The 26,216-nt window shown below is 46.0% G+C and overlaps 1 protein-coding gene across 4 annotated transcripts in view; it reads left to right on the top strand.

The window, feature by feature from the left end:
* USP15 (ubiquitin specific peptidase 15) overlaps positions 1-26,216 on the top strand; it is a 709,686-nt gene that overhangs the window by 624,404 nt on the left and 59,066 nt on the right. For all 4 annotated transcript variants that reach the window (XM_069629847.1, XM_069629849.1, XM_069629848.1 and 1 more), the window contains one exon: positions 24,510-24,659. In XM_069629847.1, the coding sequence (XP_069485948.1) occupies positions 24,510-24,659 (150 nt within the window). The remainder of the gene's footprint in view (positions 1-24,509; positions 24,660-26,216) is intronic.

Raw genomic sequence — 26,216 nt, 5'->3', positions numbered from 1 at the left:
AAGAAATGTAAAGCGCCAGAGTTGTCCCCGAAATGTCTTAGATCTCAACCAACCACCCCCGAATTGGTGGTATCAGCATGCAGAAAATCTAACCCGCAATGTCAAAAATGCACTGTACCACATGACGACAGCAGGAAACGAAATTTAGCAAGAAGGTTCTATCCATAGAATCCACGACAGTAAAAGAGGCAAATTCACTGGCGATGCTCTCGAGAGTTGACTGCGAGATGTTGAACCGGATGGCTCTGCTATTAGAGTGCTTGCCAGAAGATTAAAGAAAGCAGACTCTAGACATACTGTCAGAAGGTGAAGACCCCCTCCAATCATGCAATCAACATAGCATGATTTAAACAAATCAATAACCGCGTCTTTCTCTGAAGACAGGCATGTAAAGTGCAGTTTTCAGGGCAGATGTTCAGTCGAAGGTGCTAGACATGCCTTTCGAGGGAGACTGGTTGGTCTTAAAATTGACAGCACCCTTAAAACAATAAAAACGTACACAGAAATGGCAAGATTTCTTACCACGCTAGCGGTGAGACTCACTTTTCGCTGCTTCTGAGGAACCTCGGGTCGTTCCACGACAACAAACGGAGGTGTAAAGGGATACTAGAGGGGAACCTCATATTCACAAATGTACTACCAGTGGTATCGCATTGGGCCACCCGTACAAAACAAGCTTCAAGAAGGTAACAAACAATATCCGCCTCTAGGGACAGGCAGCAAAAACAAGCCTGATTTCCATCGACTGTTGGCACCCACAGTCTAACTGCAGGAAGTGTGGGGGCAACTTGCAATACCATCTACAGCAATGGTAACAACCACAGACAAATGGATGTTGGACATCATACAAAGTGGACACATCGGACAATTCCAAGGAAACCCACCTCTGATGCCCCCAATATTTCAACACCAGCCGCTCTTAAACATCTTGACCTGCGAAGTGGAGAAACTGCTCATAAAGCACTCAATCTAAAAAGTTCCGAAGCATCAGAGGGGCAAAGGCACCTACTAAAGATTCTTTGTAGTCGAAAAACCAGATGACTCATGGTGACCAATTCTGGACCTAAGAAGTCTGAACAAGTATGTCCAGAAACAAAAGTTCAAGCAGACTACCTAGCATCACTGCATCTCAAAGACGCATATTTTCACATTCCCATTCGCAAAAGCCACAAAGTTCCTAAGATTTGTCATGGGCACAAATTACTATCATTTCAAAATACTCCTGTTTGGTCTTTGCTCAGCAGCAAGACCAATTCACAAAATATCTATCCCCAATAGCCACGTCATTCAGGAGAAAAGGATATCATGTGTATCCATATCTCGACAATTGGTTAGTACGAGCACCATTGCACTGGTCAGCAAAAATAGTGATCCAGTAGGTGTCCAACACCTTCTTACACCTCGGCAATACATGCAAGCAAATCCTGCTGCAAACCATCAAACATGCTAGTGTTCCTATGGGCACAGTTCAACACCAACAAGGTCCGGATACGTCCCTCTGTAGAAAGGTCAGCAGCCATACCCAGTCTAGTCGTGACATTCTGCCAGTGCGCCAAGATCAGTCAGAACCGTCATGCAACACTTAGGCACCATGTCGTCCTGCATTCCCCGAAAACAACATTGTAGGTTGCAAATGAGACTACTGCAAGAATTCTTAGCGGATTGGTGGTTCCAGCCAACAGGAACATGGAACGACACGCTGACTGTAACAATGTCACTCACAGCTTACGGTTTTTCGCTCACACATCTCACATCACCAAAGGAGCCCCATTCAGGGATCTGCCCTTTCAAGAAACCGTGATACAGGATGCCTCACTAACAGGATGGGGCCCGTACGCAAACCAGTTATCAGTAAAGGGCTGTTGGTCGCTGACCGAGACACAACTCCACACCAACATACTGGAGATGAAGCCAGTAGCACACGCCCTTCACTCATTCCAACTAGTGCTCAAAGATGAACTGGTACGAGTGTTCATGGTCAACACAACCCCAATGCGTGCGAAAACAGGGAGGCACGAGGTTGAGGGCACTCACCAGAGAAGCTCAACAGCTGTGGCACTGGGCCATCTGTCGGGGGGAAATTCTGCCGGGGTCGGCCGGGCCGTCCGCAGACCTCCGGGCAGGGAGGCCCCAACACCTCCCGTATATCCCAGGTGTGAGATAGAGTATGAGACGCACACAAGGAGCAAGGCGACTCTGCTGTTTATTTATGCAAAACGGCAGGGATGGGTCAAGGAGCGTACGCGTTCGTCCTGACACACACATAATCGTGGGGCTCGCAGGCCCTTTTTACTACATTATGACGCGCTACTTGCGTCACTTCAGAAAGTTAACAAAAAACCTATCGCCACTCTTAATTGGTTGCTCGAGTGGTAGGGTTAGTATAGTACACATATAGAGAATGATATTAGTGGTCAAGGTGTAGTCAGGTGGTATATCTGGGTTGTCCCTTCAATTAGATACATAAGAATTGTTACATGAAGACCCCTGAGGATTGGCTAATGTTACTGACGTCTGAGATAAGAGCCCCATGTTCTGATTGGTGCATCCGTGAGCTCCCCAGCCTGGGACCACCGTTGTTCCCAGCTCTCGGTGTACCTGTGTTTGCAACAATGTTTCAATATGGGTACATGCAGACAATGTGAGGATTTATTCATAGGTGGGAGCTGACCGTTCCCACTGTAGCAGGTGTCCATTGAGCCTTTCAAGTGTCCCGGCCTGTGTCTCGTAGTGAGGGACCCAGACGCCCTTTCTCTCCTGGGTTTTGGCATCTCGTCAGGTTCGGCTTGGTCACGTGAGGCGGGACCGTGTTTGAGGCAGAATTCTGCACAATTAATATTGTTTTTCCACTGTGTGTCTGGTTTAATTTGTAGATATGATTTTAACGTTGGTACGCGGAGTGCAAGGTTGCAACATCGTGCCTTTGATGATTTGTTCTTGGATGTGGGTTTGCAACATTGCGACCTTGGCTGGTTGCTCCACCAGGCTCATTCTGCAGGATCAGCAACCTGACTTTTGCTTTGTTAATGTCCACGGAACTCTTGCTTGAGGCCTACTTGGGCCTGGTGCATAAGTGATCCATTTCGTGCATGGGTGCTTTAGATTATAGTGGCATATATTTCCATGACCAATATCGTGTTTCCATTATACCTCTCATGGTGGTAACGGGTTTCAAGGGAAGCGTGAGCAAGCGTTATAGATGAGTTCATGATGCGTCTTGCGTTTCTGCACTCTGAAAGCCTATGTAAAAATAATAAAGATGCACGTCCGTGAATATGCCTGTCGCCTACGTCAGAGCACTGAGTATGTTCTTCGTGTAGATTGGTGTGGAAATGTTAAGTGGGTATATTTATACAGATGTGCTTCCCGTTGTCTAGGTCGTCATGGCATCTCTAACGACGTGTGGTTTTTAGTCTAGCTGATCCGAGCCGCAGGTGTCGGCATGGCCAGTGCGGGCTGCTGGGCAGGCAGGTGGACACATCCGTATGTTCCTGTACCAGGGTACCTGGTCGTCTGGTAGATGGACAAATTCTTCTCGCGGCGGGTGTCTGGGCCGTGACCCTCTAGGCCAAGCGCGAGAGGTGAAGGACGGGAGCCTGGTCTTCCATTCTCCCACTTCAGTCCCCCCTCTGGTCGACTTGTCGACCACAAACATATCCTTCTCGTTATCTCCTCTTACCCTCCATATCTTAGTTATCCCGCCGAGATGTCCATAATGATTTACATGATCTTCAAATGACCAATACATGTATTCACAGGTTCCTCCAGGAGTACAGTATACCCATCTTCCTATGTAGCTCCTGGGGTTCCTTGGGTTCTCGATCTTCACTGATGGTGGGTCTAGGTGATTGGTGATGATTTGGGTGCGCAACTTCTCCCTTTCTTGTATTATCACACCTGTATGCTGGCCGTTATCTGCTGGCATCAAGGGGTGCATTCCCACCATTTCCAGCAACTCGTCAGTCGTGCGCGCCTTCCGGGCCTTCCAAAATCTAATTATGATCAGGGCAGCTCCAGCCAAAATAGCACATCCCACTATTATTTTCAGTCCATCTGACAGCCAAGATGGCATCCATGACCATAATAGTGAAAACCAGCTCTTATCCTTGTTTACACCGTTACTTTCGTCCATCATTTTGGAGTGCATCTGGGCCAATTGTGAAACTGCTTCTGTCAGTGTACCATTGTCAGCATCGTTGGCAGGTATGAACGTGCAGCAAGATTGTCCTATCTTTGCACAAACTCCTCCTTCCATTGCTGTGAGGAGGTCCAATACATATCTGTTCTGGAGTGCTACCATCCTTACAGCTCGCAGCTCCTCTTTAATTGCGTTGAACCCATTTACTGTTGAATTGATGGTCATCATTAGTTCCCACCTGGTTATTTGGAGCCATTTTGCGTTTGCGTATGCCTGCAGTCCCGGATGTATTATTGAGGAGAAGAACATTGCTGCTCTGCTGAATAGTCTGTGTTCTGGCGGTATTGATGTTAGTTCCGTTTCCGACCTTCCCCACAGGTAATTTCCTGTCAATGGCTCTCCTTGTCTTTTTCTCCTATTTAGGACAGTATCATTGCTGTTGGTCCTGTTTCCTTGCTCCTTCTGGAGTGGTGCAGATCTCTTTCTTCTCTTATCCCCTTCATCCATTTTAGGAAATTTCGCCACATCGACATGCTTCTTAGGTACCACTAGTGATGGTACATTGACGTGTACCATTGTGCACACACCATTCCACAGGGGAGGCAGTGTATGATATGCCTTTTCTCCACAGGCCCAATAATGGTCCATTATTACTGCTGTTCCCGCTCCCCCCTCAGGTAACTCCATCACGCTTGCACAATTGGTGTTATATCCTACGTCCACCTCTCCTTTATGCTGGTAGCATACTTTGGGCGCAGTCAATGGTAGTATAGTTATCGGGTCTTCATCTTCTTCTACCCATGTGAGCATTGGTACATACTTGATCCACGTCGTCCAACATCGATGATTGTGTGTCTCGATAGTTGAGATAGTTTCTTTTGTTACCATGTTGCTGCCAATCACTCCTATCTCCCAGCTGTTGACCAGGAACACCTTTCCTGTTATCGTCAGTAGCGGCCTCTCCCAGCATCCTTGTTTACCCGGAACTTCAGTGGCGTACCAATCACATGGTAGATACTGCAGTGTTACCTTCTTTGTTTCTCCTTTTGCAGGGCCACTTGTTATGTACCTGAATGCTTCAGCATGTAAACTGGTCTTGTGATAACTCAGATAGGTCTTGAGGAAGTTGTTTTCATATGGGTATGAGTCTCGTGTTTTCCATGTCATGTGCACTACTGTTCCTTGAAATCTTCCTTTCGTTTGGAACAGGGCCAAATATATTATGCACTGTGCTGTTTTTTCATCTATTTCTGTGGCAACAAATGTTCGTGAAGCGCTCATGGCGTATGGTATTAATGAGCAAACGTAACAGCTGTCCTCAGTTGTCTGCTTACCAATGCGGGTCATGTGCTGGTACCATATGTTGTTTGTGACGTGTGCCGAATCTTGTACATAATTATCAATACCTTTATTGTCTGAGTATGTGCTGCGTTTAACTCTATTTTGCTTGGGTGCAAAATTACTATTACCACCTGACGTAACTCCTGTTGCAGCAGGGGACGGGGGTATATTAAGTTTGGGTGCAGCAATAAAATCAATAGCATAGCTGTACTGCCAGACAGAAGCAGCCAAGAACCCGGTGATCATAAAAATCCCTATTATTTTTATTACATATGCTAATTTCACCGGCATTTTGCTCTTACCTTGCTGCGGTCCTGGCAGCTTATTCTTGCGACGTTATAGTTGCCCGCCTGAAAATTCTCAAAAGTGATGGTTATTAGATGTTAGTTTTGTTACCTTTAAGCTCTCCCTATCAAGTAGTCATTCAGTGCCCAGGCGAAGAGCTGCTCCCACGCTACTCTAAGTGATGGGTCTCTTAGGACTGGCAAGTATGGGTGAAGGTGGGGCATGTGATATTCTATGGCCAGGAGGAAGGCTGTGTAGTATACACGTACCCTTCTCTTTTTTAAGTATGTTGGCCTCTTTATTTCGTATACAAATTGGTGTGACAATTCTTCTGGGTAGTTATCGTCTGGCAGCACCATCGACACCTGCACACTGAATTTGTTAATTAGCTTTTCTTAACAATACAATATTACGCAGTTCCTGTATGTGCGAGAGAAAAAAAAAGAGAACATTCACGTGTTTACATGTGTATTGGTGCTAGCAATGTCCTTCAATTTTAGTTACAACTGTACTTAGCAGTCAATGGGGGGGGGTTTGCGCTCAGATGGCGGAAGTATTTTTACTCTTTGAGCGTGTGACCATGGGGTGGGCAGTATGGGGATCACCCCCTTCTTCGTCAGTTATTGTCTCCGAGGGAACAATTGGGTCGTCGTCTGTGGTGGAACTTTCTTCCGCTGTCGGCGATGTTGTTGCTGTTCTTCCAATGGATCTGTCGTTGGCGCTGGGGCGGGTCTGCAGTTTGTAGATCTTTACGTCATGTAGGTGGTTCCATGCACGCTTATCCTTTAGTTTTACTGCTCTTGTTGATACGTCCTCTACCAGATGGGGGCCAGTGAACCTCTTCTGGTTCCACTTTCTATTGAAATTGCGAAGTAGTACGTGGTCACCTTTGGCAAGTTTGCACGAGTTCTCCTTTCCCAATTCCGTACTTTCGTCTTTTTCTTGATTGCTGGTAGACCCGCCCCGTGTGCGCTCGAGCTGTTGAGACACAAACACGACACTAGTAATCAAAGAAGACACATATTGATACATTTCATCACCTAACACATTCGCTGAACTTTCGTTGTCGGTGAATGCCCTTGACGTTGGTGTTAGGGGAAGGCGCATTTGACGTCCAGTAACCACTTCGTGAGGGGTGAGGTGGTGGTCGGACCCTGGCCTGTTTCTGAGTTCAAACAATGCTAACGGAAGGCAATACAACCAACTTTTCTTTGTTGTTTGTTGTATTTTAGCAATTGCCTCCTTCAATAGGCCATTCAGGCGTTCACATACACCATTAGCCTGTGGGTGGTATGCACATGCAAATTTGTGTTTAATGTTCAGCAGGGATGTGATATGCTGGAACATTTCATTTGCGAAATGGGGGCCTTTGTCTGATCTTAACACCTCGCACACTCCCCACCTGGGGAAGACCTCCCTTACTATGAATTTGGCTGCTCTAAACGCATCGGGGTGTGAACAGGGCCCTGCTTCAATCCACCTAGAAAATGGGCATACTACTACAATCATATACCTATTGCCTTGACAGATGTTGATCATATCAACATAGTCAATGTGAAGGTGCCGAAAAGGTCCTTCTGGCCGGGGTATGGTACCTCTTATCACTTTTAAAGTATGACCGGCCGTAAACTGTTGACATGTTAGGCAATTGCTGATAAAATTTGACACATGAGAGGTTAACTCGGGACAAAACCAATCTTCTCTAATTCGTGCTGCAATTATTTCCTTGCCTGTATGGGCAGGGTGATGTAATTGGCTCAAGGCGGTATTTAACAGTGCCACTGGTATTACAACTTTCCCAGTGCCACCCTGGCGCCATAGTGCGTCGGTTGGTGACATTGTGCATCCTCTTTTCACCCATACTTCTTTTTCGGCCATTGGTGCAGCCGCTTGTAGCTCCATAATCTGTGTGGCTGGGAGATGGGTGTACCCTTCTCTTATTAACATCTCCCTCGCTATTCCCCTCCCTCTCCCTCTCTGTGAGTCGGTGGGGTTCCATATCTCACCAAAATATGCAGCATATTTCGCATGTGCGTCTGCTGCTGCATTTCCTTTTGACACGTAGTCTTCTCCATTGGTGTGTGCGGTGCATTTTACTAGGGCTAGTTCTTGGGGATCGTTTATTACTTCAATTAGTTCAGCCAACAAGAGGGCATGTTGTACTGGAGTGCCATCAGCTCTCCTAAACCCTCTTCTTCTCCATTTTGATAGCCCTGAGTGGACAGTGGATGTAACATATGCACTGTCGGAATATATAGTTACTCTTTTGTTAAAACTTTCCTTTAATGCCAATATGAGTGCAACGAGTTCCGCCGCTTGAGCAGAGTAATGCTGTGGTAATTGTACACACTTCATAGCCACACACACCGGCGCCTCCATCATTTTTACTACTGCTGCCCCAGTCCTTCTTATCCCATCTCCTTGATCAATAGTTGATGACCCATCAATAAACAAAAGCTCACCTCCCTCTAGTGCGTTTTCTTCAACTTTCCTAGTACATGAGTATAGTTCAGTTACTTGGGTGCAGTCGTGGGCGTAATCTCCCTCTTCAATTACTTCTGCTAGGAACCTTGCAGGGTTAACCGTGCTACATCTAACAATTGCTAGTTCAGCTTTAGACAAAATAATCTCATAACCTGATGCCCTCTGTGTCGTTAATGTGGACTTAGGTTTATTCAATATTGCAAATAGTGCATGTTCCACAAATAGTGTAGTTGGACACCCCATAGTTATTGCTGATGCTTTTTCTACTGCAAAAGCAGCTGCAGCGAGACCTTGTTCACAAGAGAAGTGGCCTAACATTATAGGGTCTAAGTGACCGCTGTAAAATGCTACTGGTTTATAGCCCATGCTAGTTTTTTGGGCCAACACTGCTTTCATCACTGCTGAGTCGCAATGTGAAAATATAAAGAAGCGCCGCTCATAGTCTGGGGATGCCAGTACTGGAGCAGTTGATATTGCGTCTTTTAATTCGTCAAATGCCTCCCTCATTTCCATAGTCCATCCCAACTTTTTCTCCCCTTTATTTGCTTCCTTCAAACCCTCAAGCAGGGGTCCTATGTATGAGCTGTAATCAAATACCCATGCTCTACAGTAGTTGCACAGCCCCAAAAATTGCTGCAGTTCTCTCACAGTCTGTGGCACGGGAGTGCTTGAGATGGCCTGTGCTCTTTGTGGTGCAATCCTTCTTCCATGTTGGGATATCAGTTGGCCAATGTAAAGTACCTGTTCCTGACAGTATTGTATCTTTTCCATGTCTACCTTGTACCCCTTTTCTGCCAGTATCGTCAACATTTTTAAGGAGTCCTCTCTACATTTGCTTTCGTTTGTACTACAAATTATTATGTCATCCACATACTGTAACACTGTGCTTTCCACCTCAACGTTACCCAAATCCATCTGTATTACTCTATTGAAAATTGAGGGTGATTCACAATACCCCTGTGGTAATCTGGTATGTTTCCACTTTGTATTTCGGTAAGTAAAGCTTGTCAAATCTTGTGAGTCTGGGTGTAATGGTATTGAGAAAAAAGCATTTTTAAGGTCAATCACTGTAAACCGTGATGCTTCTGCCGGAATGCCACACAATATTGTGGCCGGGTTTGCTGTTACTGGATACTCTGCTTCTACTATGTTGTTCAAGGGTCTGAGGTCCTGTATGAAGCGCCAAGACCCCCCTTTAGCCTTGCGCACCGGGTACACAGCTGTGTTACATGGTGATTCTGAGGGGACCAATATGCCATTGTTTATAATGGCCGTTATGGTTTCATATATGCCCTCATCTGCCTCTTTTGACAATGGGTACTGTTTCACTCTTGGTAATATGGCACCCTTTTTCAATTTTATCCTTACACCCCCTATGCTTTTTATGCATCCTACGTCATAAGGGCTAGTAGTCCATAATGATTTGGGCACCTTTGACATATCCTCCTTAAAAAATGGGACTGGGGTGCCTGCGGGTGCCTCAAGTGCCATTGCAATTTTCTGTGCTACTTGTCTGTGAGCCACTCTTAGCCATATTTCTACACTCATCATGAACACCATTTCATTTTCTTCCTTTTCTTCTGAGAACAGCTCTTCATCTGACACCTGGGTCAGCCTACATCCTTCTGCTAGTGCTATCACCGCCCTCCATGCTCTCCCTTCTTTATCTTGGGCGTGCACAGCAACATAATCAGCCGTTGCAATAATGCTCTCAATGTCCACTACAAACACCTTCCCTTCTAGTTCATTAGCTGGTGTTTCTGGTCGGAATAGATAGGCTGCTGGTCTCCTCCATATTTTCCCTTCTATCCCTGGCATCCATGCAAATGCCATGTCTGTGCCATATTGGAATATCTCTCCATCTACTGGCTCCGCCCTAATCGCTGTCTGTCCACAGTATGCTTGCAAAATCTGTCGTGCTGCGAGCATGTTAATCCCTGGAGTAGAGCAAATTATGCCATCCTCTGTAAAAGAGATCGTCATGTTCAACCTGTTCATTATGTCCCTCCCCAGTATATTTACTGGTGAGGCACTATAATACAAAAGTGGAACTGACAGATCATAATCTCCAATAGATAACGGAACGTTATCAGTGAATGGAACCAACCCTTTGGCCCCAGAAAATCCTTGGGTGTTCATGGCTTCGCCTGACATCTTAAATTTACCTTCCCTTATGCAAGACCGGGTTGCCCCGGTGTCAACAAGAAATGATAATTTTTTGTCACCTATCGTTACCTCTATGCGTGGTTCCTCCGCACTATTAGGTGTTACTGACAGGATGGGACACACCAAGGCCGTCTGTGGGCTGGCCTATTGGGGGTACAATGATTGGCCATTCCCTGTGTAAGGGTTGTGTCCCAACACCGTCACCCCACCCAATTGTGTTCGTTCATTTTGTGGTGGTGGTTGTATTAACGCTACTTGTTGTTGTGGCGGTGGCAGATACTGTGTTATTTGTTGTTGTGGCAGTGAATAGGTTTGTGGCTGTTGTGGTTGTTGTGGTTGGCCACTCCCTTGTGACATCTGCTGCTGTTGTATGCCCTGCTGTTCTTGTGATGTCCTAGGTTGTGCTTGTTCATTCCATGCTGGTGTTCCTGGCCTGACCCTACATGTACGTGACATGTGCCCTAATAGTCCGCAGCTCCAACACACGGGTGGTTCCCTGTTTTGCCATGGGAAGCTCCCTGTGTTGTCTTGGTATACGGGTTGCCCTGTGGGGTAGTTATTTCTGAGTCCCCCAGCCTGTTGTTGGGTATTATATCCATATCCTCTCCCTCTCATAAACCCTCCTCTCCCTCTGTTATAACTATAATACCCAGTTCCTTGCATTGGGTACCCTCCTCCCATGTTTGGTGCGTGTAATTGCAGAGGCGGCACTTGCTCTATTACCCCTTGTGGAGGCGCTATTTGAGCGGGATCTTGTGCAGCCACTACTTGCGTTGGGCTTTGGGCCATTGGTGTGGGCGTAGTTATTAGTGCCCCTTCCATTGTGTATTTAGTAAGTTTTTTCTGTACTAATTTGGCCTCTTCTGTTTTCCTATCCTCTTCCTTTTGTTTCATTTTTCCTTGCCATGTTCTGCAGTGATGTACTATAGTCAGTTGTATTTCTGGCCATGGTTTTGCTTCCATCCCCACTACTTTCTTTAGTTGTTTTTGAACTCCTTCTGGGAGCCCTTGTACTAGTATATGATAAAATATGGCTGGTGTTTTGTCCCATTGTTCTCTAGTTTCCATGCGCCACTTCTCTTGAATATCCTGGATATAATCAACAGGATCCTCATTTTCGCCCATCTTACGGGAAGTAATGGCTCCTATGTCTGATGTGTCTGGGTACTGTACTCTCAGTGCCTGCCATAGCGCATGTCTGCAGTTTGCAAATGGTGCCCCATCATGCGATGTGTTCGTTATTGTTACCCCATGGAATCCCGCTCTTTTCCAAATGTCATCCGCTCTATCCCCTAATATTGATATTAACAGGCCCTTCACGTCTCCTACTGCTAGTTTCTGTCCTGCGGTGTGTTTTTCCATTTCATATATCCACTTACCCGCACCTCCACTTAGTGATGGGAGCCTACATTTTATATTTTCCTTATCCGTATGTTTCCAAGGTACATACTGTGGTCTAGCCCCTCCTCTCTCTAGCAGTGGCATTAAATTCTGTCTTGCGTCACCCTTTACGCTCCATAATGTTGAGTCTTCACACCCCTCCTCTTCCCCCATTTCTTTTACTACTTCAAATTCTTCCTTACTACCTCTGCTCCTACCTCCCTCTTCTTCCTTTCCCCTTTTTCCATCATTTTCTGTGTTCAATATGGGTATGTTTATTTGTCTGTCTTGCCTGCGACTAGGGAGGTCCCTAAGCCGACATGCATAAGGTGTAAGTTCATTCATGAAGGGCGCGAGCTTTATTCTGTGCAGAGAGCGCGCGGTGGTTGAACATGTAGGGCGTGACGTGGAAGGGCGCGGTGGTGATGTGGGTGGCGTGGTTTCATTGGTTTGTGTTTCCCCTATTCTTTTCACTTCCTCCTTACTTCTCTCCAGCTCCTCCCATCTTCTACTCATCCAGGGCGAATCTATGTTTGTTCTAGTGAGGTATAGTTTATCTAAGCTTTCCCTTTCACTCTTCCTTCCATCCTTCACCACTTCTCCTTCCTCCTCACTGCAAAAATCATTCATAAATGGCACCCCCCACTCTGCCTTTTTTCCTTTTATTGTTACTGTTTTTAAGTCTATTAGGTCTCTTTCTCCCTTTCCGTTGTTACCAACTGTTCCCCTTAGTGCTGATGTTGTTGCTACCTCTCTATTCTTATATACATCTCCCCATCTTTCACTCTCCCAACCCCTCTCTTCAATTCCTCCTTCACTCCTCTCCTCCATTTCCCTACTATTTTCCTCCCTTTTCCTTTTCAACTCCTCCATTACTTCGTTGCTCATCTGTTCCAATATCCTTTCATCCTCTTTCTTCCTTTCCCATTTCACCCTTTCTCTTTCTACTATACTCTCTATTACCTTCCCCTCTTCATATTTCTTAGTTGCCTCTGATATTATCCTCCTCCTCCATATTTCCATTTCTTTCTCCTTTTCTTCTTCTTCCTTCTTCTTCTCTCTCAGCACTACTCTTGATATCCTATCTGCTGCTCCTTTTACCCTTTCAGCTTCTCTCTTTTGCTCCTCACTTCGTTCCCTTAATTTTTCCAATTCGTCCTTACCTTCTTTCCTTTTTCTCACTCTCTCTCTTTCCTCCCGCTCAAGTTGTTTAACCAGTTCATTCTGCTCATCCCTTAGTTCTGCTAATCTTCCCTCCAAAATCTCTTCCTTCTGCCGTAGTAGCTCCTCTCCCCTCATTTCACTCTCTCTGGCACTATCCTCGTTTGTTCTCTTTACCGCCTCCCTTTCTTCTCCAGTTAGTGAGCCTCGTAATTTCAACAATATCTGTGCAGCTACCCACTCATCGTTTCCTATCTCTACAGTCTGCTCTTCTCTAATCCTCTTGTCCCCCATTGGTATCTTCCCATGAGCCACATATGGTGGAGGGCTGTATGCCGGGTTTGAGTATCCTTCAGCCGCCCTTAACTGTCCTATTTCTCCTAATTCTCTTAAAGGGTACAACCCTCCTCCCTCTGTTTTCACACCCGGTGTTATGGCTATCTCATTGCTCGGTTCCTTTTTTATGTCGTCTGATTTATTAATCTTTTCTCCTCCCTGTCTTTCGATCCCCGTATTCTTTGTGCTTTCGCACTCCTTTTCCCCACCCGTTCCTTCTTTCTTAATCTCCTCTTCTTCCGGTGTTTCCCCCATAGTGAACATTCCATTTGGTCCTGGTCGAGACCCCTGGAACATCCTCCATAAGTTAAACACCTCCACATGGTTTGCTAACTTCTTCCCCTTGTATGTATTGTGCAGATGGTTTAGTAGTGAATGTTGGGCATATGGATCGAAACTGCCATTAGGCGGCCATGGTGTTAACATTTTATTGTCTGTCCCCTGGGTCCACTCTATGCTGTACTTAATTAACTTCTCCCTATGTGGTGGCAGTGTGGTGCATATGTGCTGTAGTGGGGTAGTGAGGGTGTTCCCCCACCCTCCCGACCCTCTCCCGTATGACATAATTTCACTCCCCGTGTTACCCTTCCCCTTACTTAGCAGTTTACAATATACAACCTTGTATTGCTTACCTCGCCCCGCAAGTGTGGGGACTTACGATAATCCTCTGACAAATTATGCAATAATAATAGATATGATGTTATATTATATTCCTTCCCCTACGGCCCCCTGCGGCCGAAGCGCACGCAGCCCCCTGCGGCTGCGTACCCCTTACGATTATCTTATACAGTCGTCCTGTTTCTCCGTTCTCCTCCCCCTTTTACACTTGCCGTGGCCGGCGTTCTCCGTGCGCAGCCACGCCCCTTTCCCCTTCTTCTTTCGATCCACTGGTTTATAGTTTATCTCCGTACCAGCTCCTTTACCATGCTTCTCTTTCCCACCACTCTAAAACCCAAAATTCCTTGTGCTCGCTATATTCTATTAAATCCCTACTGGTGACGTCACCGATTTCTTCGAGCTACTGGTATATTCTTGTTATGGTTTTTTAAGTTCAAAATACACTTACAATCTACCCCGCTAACCCTACAGCTGTCTTCCTGTCTCTCCTGGAACAAGGTAATCTCATCAATATTATAACCGGACTGCGCACGCTGCGTCGCCTCGCGTGTGATACGCCCCTCAACAGGAGGGCTTAACCAGCCAATTATCTTCCGTTTTGGGCAACTATGTGACTAGCTACCGGCCACAGGGAAACGTCATCTACCTATCGAGTTTCTTGCTCGAACAATAGGGAACCTCATCTACTCATTGATCAATAAATGTCAAGTCGTAGGAAACCACACACACCCATCCTCACACTTAATCGCAATTTAGACCATCAGTGTCTTACGAGCGGGTGCACGTGATGTTTTCGTGCCCCGCCCCCCTCTTTCGCGTAACGTTAGCTCACTTGTTACGAGCGGCTGCACGTGATGTTTTCGTGCCCCGCCCCCCTCTTTCGCGTAACGTTAGCCCACTGTTCTCGCACTCGTTTCGCTACCATTCATTCCATTTGCAACACTCAGTTAAACCTTCACCGCACATCTCTACAATACCTCCCCCCTCCCTTATTTACTTCCTCCCCCTCCCTCACAATTTCGCATTGCTTGTTGTGCGTGTCATGCTCACCAAGTTCTCTCGATGCAGGGCCGCTCGACTGCGTGCACCCTCCAAGCGGCTCGCCACCTCCCCTCGTCTGGACCACGTCTGGACACTCGCCGACCGCGGGCGGGATACTTCTCAACCGGCTCCCGAGGGCCAATATCCGGATTGCGCTGTCCGGTCTTCTCGCGGCTCCGCGATGGTCCTGTAGTCCTCAGAAGGGGGCAACGGCAGAGGGGGCCGCGCCGCCGGGCCTCCTCGCAACGGGAGTGCCTGGAAAACTGAAAATAAAAGTTGATCTTAAACAGATCTCAGCAGTGCCTCCAACTTGTCGGGGGGAAATTCTGCCGGGGTCGGCCGGGCCGTCCGCAGACCTCCGGGCAGGGAGGCCCCAACACCTCCCGTATATCCCAGGTGTGAGATAGAGTATGAGACGCACACAAGGAGCAAGGCGACTCTGCTGTTTATTTATGCAAAACGGCAGGGATGGGTCAAGGAGCGTACGCGTTCGTCCTGACACACACATAATCGTGGGGCTCGCAGGCCCTTTTTACTACATTATGACGCGCTACTTGCGTCACTTCAGAAAGTTAACAAAAAACCTATCGCCACTCTTAATTGGTTGCTCGAGTGGTAGGGTTAGTATAGTACACATATAGAGAATGATATTAGTGGTCAAGGTGTAGTCAGGTGGTATATCTGGGTTGTCCCTTCAATTAGATACATAAGAATTGTTACATGAAGACCCCTGAGGATTGGCTAATGTTACTGACGTCTGAGATAAGAGCCCCATGTTCTGATTGGTGCATCCGTGAGCTCCCCAGCCTGGGACCACCGTTGTTCCCAGCTCTCGGTGTACCTGTGTTTGCAACAATGTTTCAATATGGGTACATGCAGACAATGTGAGGATTTATTCATAGGTGGGAGCTGACCGTTCCCACTGTAGCAGGTGTCCATTGAGCCTTTCAAGTGTCCCGGCCTGTGTCTCGTAGTGAGGGACCCAGACGCCCTTTCTCTCCTGGGTTTTGGCATCTCGTCAGGTTCGGCTTGGTCACGTGAGGCGGGACCGTGTTTGAGGCAGAATTCTGCACAATTAATATTGTTTTTCCACTGTGTGTCTGGTTTAATTTGTAGATATGATTTTAACGTTGGTACGCGGAGTGCAAGGTTGCAACATCGTGCCTTTGATGATTTGTTCTTGGATGTGGGTTTGCAACATTGCGACCTTGGCTGGTTGCTCCACCAGGCTCATTCTGCAGGATCAGCAACCTGACTTTTGCTTTGTTAATGTCCACGGAACTCTTGCTTGAGGCCTACTTGGGCCTGGTGCATAAGTGATCCATTTCGTGCATGGGTGCTTTAGATTATAGTGGCATATATTTCCATGACCAATATCGTGTTTCCATTATACCTCTCATGGTGGTAACGGGTTTCAAGGGAAGCGTGAGCAAGCGTTATAGATGAGTTCATGATGCGTCTTGCGTTTCTGCACTCTGAAAGCCTATGTAAAAATAATAAAGATGCACGTCCGTGAATATGCCTGTCGCCTACGTCAGAGCACTGAGTATGTTCTTCGTGTAGATTGGTGTGGAAATGTTAAGTGGGTATATTTATACAGATGTGCTTCCCGTTGTCTAGGTCGTCATGGCATCTCTAACGACGTGTGGTTTTTAGTCTAGCTGATCCGAGCCGCAGGTGTCGGCATGGCCAGTGCGGGCTGCTGGGCAGGCAGGTGGACACATCCGTATGTTCCTGTACCAGGGTACCTGGTCGTCTGGTAGATGGACAAATTCTTCTCGCGGCGGGTGTCTGGGCCGTGACCCTCTAGGCCAAGCGCGAGAGGTGAAGGACGGGAGCCTGGTCTTCCATTCTCCCACTTCACATCGATAACAACATGCAACTACAAACATTTCACCTTCTCGGGAAGAAAATCGAAAATGCATATCAACTGAGCAGAACCATCGACCAGTCACATGAATGGCAACTGGCGAACAGGAAGCTCCAACAAGTCTTTAACTAGTGGGGAACACCGAATATCGATTTGTTTGCCAAATGGGAGAACAAAAAATGCCTGCAGTTCGTAAGTAAGTGTCTGCGCCATCAATCGCTAGGTGATGCGTTCGCAATGTCATGGGAAGGAATATTCACCTATGCATTTCCTCCAATGCCAGTCATATGCAAGGTCATACAAATGATTGCGACATGCAAGTTCACGGTCATTCTCATAGCACCAACATGGGTGCGACAACTATGGTTCTCAGTGCTTCTTCACCTGTCCCAGGACTGTCCAATCCCTCTGGGTCAAGACCCCGACCTGCTGACTATGTGCAACCAGCATGTCGGACACGACAACCCAGTGGTGCTCAACATTAAAGGCCTGACTTCAACGAGTTCGTACAAGTCCCACTCACGCAAGAGTGCAGAAACATCCTAAAGGCTGCCAGGGCGTAGTCCACAAACAGGTCATACGTATAGAAATGGAATCTGTTTTGCACTTGGTGTTCTCAACAACAATTGGATCCTCTGTGTGGCACCTCACCAAATCCTACCATACCTATTACAATTAGCAAAAGATGGTTTATCTCACTCGTTCATCAGTGCATTTGGCGGCCATTTCTAGTTCCACCTAGAACAAGGAAAAGCTCCCATTTCCGGAGCCTACATTTTTAAACACTCATTGTAAACCACATCATGAGTGGTCTATTATGCACATATCCCCCTCAAACGAACCCCCCACTCCCCAGTGGAGATTGGAACACTATATGTTAAACCCCCATATCTACGGTTTGAGAAGAACAAGGTCATCTTAAAAATAAACCCTACGTTCGTTCCCAAGGTGTTGTCCAACTTCCACCTGCAGACTAAAATAACGCTAACGGTTTTCTTTGCACATCTTTCCACACCAGCTGAACGTAGCTTTCAGCCCCCCTAACAAAGGTCTGCCTATTTCAAAGCAAGGTATTGACAGATGGGTTTCCACTGGAATTTCGACAGCGGTCACCCAGGCCAAGCGACTACTACAAGGACCCGTTCAGGCTCATTCCATTGGGCAGTGGGCTCTTCGGCAGCACCATGGGCAGGAGTTGTCCTGCCGGAAATAAGCTGCGCGGTATCCTGGGCAGCTCATGGAGGGACCAAGGAGAGGCTGAAGCACGGGTCGGAAGAGCCGTCCTACGATTGTTTCAATAAGGTATGCCTTCTCCCTTTACACCTCCTATTACAAAATGTTGACTGATGTGGCAATCTATTCAAAGCATGCAAATCCATGAAAGATCCAATGCTGGAGAAGAGTATGTTGCTTACCTGTAGCTCCTTTCTCCAGCATTGGTAGCTTTCCTGGATTCATATGCGCCCACCTACCACCCCTAAGGGAAGAAGGCTACTTTACGACAACTCTCATCCCTCTGGGGTTAGAATCTGATGATGGCCTTTTTGGTGGAGCTGGTCACTCGACGTCCCATTGGCTGAGGCAGAATGCACCCAAAAGGACATGGATGGGCTACTAACGTGAGCGTAAAAGTTCTATTATAAGCTATAATAAAATGTTACAGAAGATTCCCATCCTGTCGGAGGGAATATTCAAATCCTGTGAATCCATGAAAGATATCAATGCTGAAGAACAGGATTTATCCTGCATCCTGCAACGTTGAAGCTGCTCGCTTTGGTGTAAATGAAAGTGTTCATATACACCCGTGTGTTGTATATGTACACTTTCATGTACACCAAAGCAAGCAGCTTCAACGTTGAAGCTGCTTGCTTTGGTGTACATGAAAGTGTACATATACAACACAGGTGTATGGACACTTCCATTTACACTGGTGGCCCTCTTCCAGTTTAACGGCACCAAAAGGGTAGCGTAAATGTGCGCTAGTTTAGCGCACATATTAAACTGGAGGAGTGCCACAAGAATAGGCTTCCAAAAAGGCAGTTTACAAATGTGGCGGTTGCTAGGTTGGTTTCCAACCCATCCTAGCAACCGCCACATGTATTCCGAAAGTGGCACATTCCTTCCGACTTCAGAAGAATGCGCCACCTTCGGAATAGGTCTTAAGTACCGAAAAGGTTGTTAAGCCTTTTAACGTCCTTTTCGGTACTTAACACCTAGATGAGAATCGGGCCCTGAGAGTGAAAAATCAGAGGGCAGAAGCTAGGTGTGAGAGGACTTAAGGGAGGACAAGCAGAGTAAAAAGGGTAAGGACACAGCAGGCTTGAGTGGTATTGCCTAAATCCTACCAAACAAGTGCAAGGTGCACGACTCAAATCCCTATTGGAACATTAACATCTGGATAGAGTAGGGACAGTTGGAAATTCCCTGAGGGTGTTGACAGGCGGCTTTTAGCGAGAGAACCCTAGGATCACACAAGTGCCTAGAAAATAGGGGTTACCATTCCTTGACATTAAACAGGGTTTTGGGAAGACTGGCGCTCCAGCCTGTATTGATTCATTGAACCATCTAGAAAATAACTCCTTATGTGAAGCTGTGGTTCAGTTGGCCAGATTAAAACCCTTGAAACCTCTCCGAAGTGTCTGCAAGTTATTTAGGCTGTCTGTGACAATGTACAGTCACTGCATTGCCTACCCCATTAAACTGTTTTAAAGGGTCCGCTGCAGCGTCAGTCTGAAGGGTTGTGTTTAGGGAACCCTTCAGACGTTGCAGATGCCTTAGATGAGGCACCAACAATATTAGAAATGGGCCATCTATCGTGTCGCGCATCAATGATTGAAAGTGGTTGGGATGTAGACCCTCCCTGTGATTGTATAGGTGTAGATTGACTATATGCTGACTGCTCACTGGGGAATGAATCTGGGTTCTGAAATTGAATCTTCCCATCTGGTGGAGATGGCAGGCAGATTCATCTGCCAAGTGGTGGTCTGGTGACTGATCAGGTGCAAAATTCAGTATAACCGGTTTATACAATTCTAAAATAGTCTTTGAAGTTTCTTTTGCTTGGGGTACCCCATGAAATGCCAGATAAGTCTGCTGCATCCTTTTCTATTCTTAGGGATGGCCAAATTTGCTTGCTCTGCTTTCAGTTCTTTCAGATGTTCTTAGAATTTCCCTTGGGTTTCAGTCTGGACTTGGAATGACTAAGCAAATCATTTAGGTATATAAAATAAGCTGCACTGCCCATGGGGGGAAAGTGGGACTTGCGTTGATCTAAATGCTCGCATTCGTGCAGAAGTAAGACAAGGGGTGACTTTTAAGGAAGTCTGTGCTGCTCTTTTGCAATGGCCCACTCTATAGTGCCAAGGCACTGCTAGACAGGCATGGCACATTGACCGCTCAGAAACAGCGCTCTACACAGCAGCACAGAGGCACTGATCGTCCCCTATTACCATCAGTAATTTGCATTACCCACTAACCATGCCCACGCAGTAAGATCGAGACACTGTTTATGCACCTATTACACCACCATCACTAGCGGTCAAGAGAGACTGGCATTGGGGCAGGAATATAAGCCTGATCAGGCTTCGTTGCTAGCATCTAAAGAGCAGAAACAGTCAAAGAAACAAAAGCCAACAGGTTATGACTGCACAGAAGAACCTGGTTGGCAAAGGGTCCATAGAGCAGCCGACTAAAGATCAGTAGACTCCCGAAGAGGCCCTGCATCGCTTCTTGCATTTGGCCTGGTGAAGCCCCGCTGGAGACTACCTAATCTGCTTCAACCCTTGGACTGGTGGGACCGATAATATATGGGCGTTCTTGATAATCCAGCCGTCCTGAGCTTTTGGACGTGTCCCTGGACCACCCGGTGGACTAACCAGCTCTCCAATGGGCTACCTCGCTAGAACATTTGCTGTTCCGCGTTCGTGCCAGCATTTTGGTAGTCACCAGCTTGTGCTGTAAGTTGCCTTCCTGACTAATTTCATCCTCCCACCTTCAAGGGATCCTGCTCTGGAAGATCTTCAACCATGACTGGAAGGAGGCATGCTGTCCCTTGTGTGTGGTGACTGTAGCTTGAACTCTCCTTGCCTCCAAGCCCCCGACCCCGCCCCCCGTCAGTTGAAGTGTCCTGAAGAGGTCTGCATCAGTGCCTTCTGTATTTCTTCATCGCGAAGGGTTGACCTCTGCTCCTGGAACCGATGTAAGAATCTTTGCACCCATAGCTCAAGGGCACCTCGCTCTGGAACCAACAGTGGGAAAAACCTACCTCCAGCGACCCCCACCTCAGTCGACCCACCTAGTCATCTGGGAAAAGTGGGAGGGGGGTAAACGCATAGCATTTGTCATTGCCTCGCTCTCTGTTCTCCTTGAAATAAACCTTAGAATAAACGTATTCCGTTCTCTTGCTTTTTTATCATCGTGTCTTGCAGCTGTACCTGAAAGATAGAAACACAATTATACCTACCAGTAACTTTGTTGCTTATCTTCTCTGGAACATTCACCAACACAAGAAATGTACCTACTTAACTTTCCGGGGAGAAGCTTTGACTTTTGGGCCCAAGGCCCCACTCTTCATAGGGATTGGATGTCTGAAGTTAAGGCACATTTCTTGTGACTTGGTTACATCCTACTGCATCACTTACTTACCTTCCTTTGTTGAATAAGTTAATGAATGCATTCCGAAGAATCTATGGTGATTGCATATATTTATATAATTGAGTGTTGTGTAATATCACCTGCTTGTTTCATTTCTTAGTGTGTGTTTTGGGATTAGAATAAATATAGTATTTTGTGTACTTACCAGTCTAAATTGAATTGTGTGCTTTACTGTGTGGACTCAATGTGGAATCCTGACCCCACTCGCACTCTCCTGGGAATAGCCTCGACTGATCTGATCTCTGCTACCTTGACTGGGGTTTGGCTAACCTCTGAGTTCCCCTGTTCACTAGAACTAGGGGGGCTGCCTAAAATCTGTCTACCAGGCCAGATTCTAGAAATCCATCTTAATAATAATTGTTTTGAAGAAAAGTCTGTTGAGACCTGTGGACGACTTCTGTAGTGGACAATATCCCCTTCAGCCACTGGCTTGTTAAAGCCCTGCTCCTCTGCTTGATCTACAATGACCTTTGTTGGTTCTTCCGCCCTGGGACTAATGGGACCAACTAGTCTATGCCTTTCTCGAGGATCCTTTTCCCGGTGGACTGACCAGCTCCCGCATGGGCTACCTCGCCAGAATCGTAGCTCTTCTGCGTTTAACCCCGAAACTTTGGTGATCACCAGCTTGTGCCATAAGTCGCCGCCTCCTGGATTTTCAGCTTCCTAACATCAATGGAACATGTCCTGGAGCTGCTTCTTTGACTGCGACTCGAAGGGCACCTGTCGTCACCTGCAAAGGGTGAGCATTGCTGGATCTCTTCTTCCTCCTTCCTGTGAAGGGTCCTGAAGAGGTCTGCATCATCGGAATCTGAATTTCTTCGAGTGTAGTTGCACCCAACTGGAAGAATCCTTGAACCTGTAACCACTGGGCACCTCCTTGGAGCAAAGGACGGAAAGCCAAGCTCCCAGCCACCCCCAGTTGACCCATCATGAACCCTGGGAAGATCAGAGTCGGGGAGCTGGGGGAATTGTAGTAAACATACCTGTCCCCCAACTCCCCCTTCCCTGCCCTCCATAGGATATCATTGGTAACAAAGCTCTTTGTCTCCTAGCTACCTCTTACTTACCTTTGGTCATCGAACCTGTGTCAAGTATCCTGCCCGTAAGTTAGCCTTGGATTTGGAATTAAGAGGAGCGCTTACTTTCGGGTAAATTGTTGATGAACTTTTACGTAGTATTCTGAATCACCACCACAGGTCCATTGTATCCCTTTTGAGAACAAATACCTGTGAGAAACCTTTTGTTGTAACCTGTGACTTTTGGGTACTGAGCTCCAAATACCTTTAGGGTTTGGACTTCTAAACTGTGGGGAGTTGAACTTATTACTGCTTCTCAACATTTGAACTACATCTGCATTACTTACCTGTTTTACATGGTTAGTTATTTTGTGATGTATTGCAAATGAACATACTGGTGATTGTATATATTTGGCCGAGGGACCTCGACTCGTGGAGGCCCATGGGTACACTACACGTCACATTAGACATAGTATTACAAACGCACAAAGTCGACGTCCCTTTTCGAACTTCACAAACAAGTTAGGCCATACTCCACAGGTATAGGACAAAATAACTGCACCAAAAGTTCTGACCTATGCAAAAAGATCCCAAATGCATGCCACCAAAGGTTCGAACACCAAAAGTTCAAACCTTTGGTGGCATGCATTTTAGGTAAGTAAAAAAGAAAAGGCTGCAGGGGTGTCCCCTGCAACACCCCGCTCACTAAACTGTACAGTATAGTGAGCTGGGGTTGCGGGGGACACCCCCGCAGCACACCTGAGAGAAAAAAACAAAAAAACAGGGGCTGTGGGGGTGTCCCCCGCAACACCCCGCTCCCTATACTGCACAGTATAGTGAGCGGGGGGAAAACCCCAACAGCTGCCCGGAAAAAAAAAAAAGGACCCTGCAGCGCCGCTTCCTGATCACGGAAGCAAAAGGGAACTGGCGCTGCAGGGACAGAGCGCGTCTTGAAAGGTAAGTAGGGTGTGCGTGGGGTTATGTTGTGGGTGGGAGGTGTGTTGTGGGTTTGTAGGGGTTTTAAATGTATGTTCGCATGGGAAATGTATGAACCTTTTGTGGTCCGTACATTTCTCATGCAAACTTTTGCGTCGCAGAGGTTTCCGCGACAGAAAAATCACGCAGATCCGTGCCACACCTACCACTAGATATTGGCCTATGCGAAGCAAATGCACATGAGCAGATACAAGCATCAGAAATTAGATTACGCTAAGTAATGTATTCCATTCTAGAGTATTGTGACATTACTACCTGCTAATTTAATTTTTCATTGTGTTCTAAAGGCCTAAATAATAACGGACTATGTAAACTGAATTTATTGTGCGTCATTCTGTCTGGACACATTGAGGACCCCTGACCCCACTCATGCAATCTTGAGGTATAGCCTTGACCGCTCTCCATTCTACCTTGATTGAGTTTTGGCTAAACTCTCAAAGCTCCCTTTTCACCAATAATGGGTAAATAAAGTTGTTTGTTAATTAAAAGATAATGCAACATTTTTCGCTGTCCTTTGTTGCTGTAATGGATCTGCAGGCTTCACTTCCGCTCCTCCTCTGATGTCACTTCCTCTTTATGGGTTCAAAGCATCTCAGACCTGAAACAAGAGAAATGCTCACATAAATGTGGAAAATAAGATAGATGAGATGTGAACTTTGTTTTACTAGAAAATAGGCAGAAGATAAAAGGTTGGCAGTTAGGAACAACATACTTGATTTTAGTGAAAATTGTATACCCCCTTTAGTCTTATTTTGTTCACTTCATGTTTCGTAGCTGCTGTAGCTACTGTAGTATTGCGATACTACACACCACCACAGTAGGTCTTGTTTTGTTGGCTGATTATAGGGGTACAACTGTTATTACTAACAGCACTTATAGCAGAAAATAAACGTCTGCAAAATGCATGTTAAAAATATTTGTTGTAAGTAATAGACCAATATTGGGATCAGAGAGAAGTAATGTACTGACCTTAAGACATCATCCTTGCATTCAATTGTCTACAATACTGTTTCTTACATTGTAGGTACTGTCCAACCTGCAAGGAACATCAACAAGCTTCTAAAAAGCTAGATCTCTGGTCGTTGCCGCCAGTGCTCGTGGTCCATCTAAAACGCTTCTCTTACAGCCGCTACATGAGGGATAAATTGGACACATTGGTGGACTTCCCAATACTGTAAGAAGAAAGCTTGTGCTTGCAAGAATTAACATGTGACACGTACTTGTGTGTATATACTTTTAAATGATTGTGTGTTGCATGTGTGTTGCATGTATTCATGTGCAGTATTCATCGAAATTGCCTCTTTTTTTTAGCATGGTTTAATCTCTATGGGAATTAGGGTCCTAGATAATCAGACAAGCATCTTGCAGTTCACGCATTATTTTAGGTTCTATGTAGTACATGTATGGTGAATGACTGCGTATTGTGCATTTTCCTCTGGTTTTGTGAACTCTGAGCATGTCTTAAAGTCCAGATAAATCTGGAAGTGTTATTATTGACACTACTGCCTTTAAGCCGGCCATTGAGGCCCATCACTATTACAAGACAAATAGTATTTTAGCAGAGACTTAATCTACACCTTCCGCTGTGAATGTATCCATGGAGAACATTAACAGTTTATTTCAAGAATTTTAGTAGACTAGTTACTCCATAAATGGGGACACATATTGTAGTTTTTGGTCTTTAGAATTGCATTAGAAAGTGGGCCAATATTTATTTACTATTGTCCTTCAATATAGATAAGGCGCTTTCAGACATTTAATTAATGGATCCCCATTTTCCTTTGTGTAACTGAAGATTGATGGTGTTTTGATTCCACAATCTTTTTCATCATTAGTTGGAAAAGACAACAGATTGAAATGTAATGGTATGACCTGAGCCTACCCCCCTTCTAGTTCCACAGCCCGCTTGTTAGGGACCCTCCATAGGATGTATCTTTGAGCAGGGCACAATAAACCATCATAAGGAACAATGTTTAGGTCTTTGCACCGATAATCCAGTTCAGGGGACGGGTTAATTGATAACTGGATTGTTATCAGAATTCTTGAATTTAGTCACACTGGAACATTGGCTAACAGTGATAGATTTGCAGTGACCAAAATTAAGGTGCACATTGTTTCACCAGGTGATACTTGTACAGCACTTTTAAAAACACAAGGGTATATCTCATTAGTTCTAGGAATTCACTTTAAGCTGAGCTCTGAAATGTCATTTCCTAGACTGTTCTGCTGAACATTAATACTGAAGCCATGCTTTTTATGTAGTGTGTTGTAAGGCGTTAAACCAGCGTGATGTTGCCCTCCAAAGTACAATGGAGAAAATTACAAGCTGTAGGTACAATAAAGACAAGTTACATTTAGGCTGAGAAGGCACAAGGGGGTCCTAGAAACAGTAGGACAGTATATTCATACTGTCCTCTTCAGAGCCAAAACTGCCAACTCAGACATTGTATTCCTAAACCTTTAGGTCCCCTTTAGGTCATAGTATTATTTAAAATATCAACGTACATCTCACAGTAAATGTGTGGCCTAGAGAAGGGAAAAACAGGGAGAATACTCCACAGCTCAAAGCCAGACGCGACCTCATGTTGGTTAAACCGATGGCGCCACTCCTAGAGAAAGTTGTTGCAGGGCGACTTTGTTCTACGTTTTAGCCCAGCACTTTTTATTGACATAAATGTAACTTTAAAAATATACAAAAAATCAATGGTACAGGCTTAAATTGTAGTCTTTG

The sequence above is a fragment of the Ambystoma mexicanum genome, chromosome 12, assembly GCF_040938575.1.
Source record: "Ambystoma mexicanum isolate Mex_15411 chromosome 12, UKY_AmexF1_1, whole genome shotgun sequence".
Classification (NCBI taxonomy): Eukaryota; Metazoa; Chordata; class Amphibia; order Caudata; family Ambystomatidae; genus Ambystoma; species Ambystoma mexicanum.
Note: the sequence above shows the minus strand (reverse complement) of the source record. Positions and strands in the feature narration are given on the sequence as shown.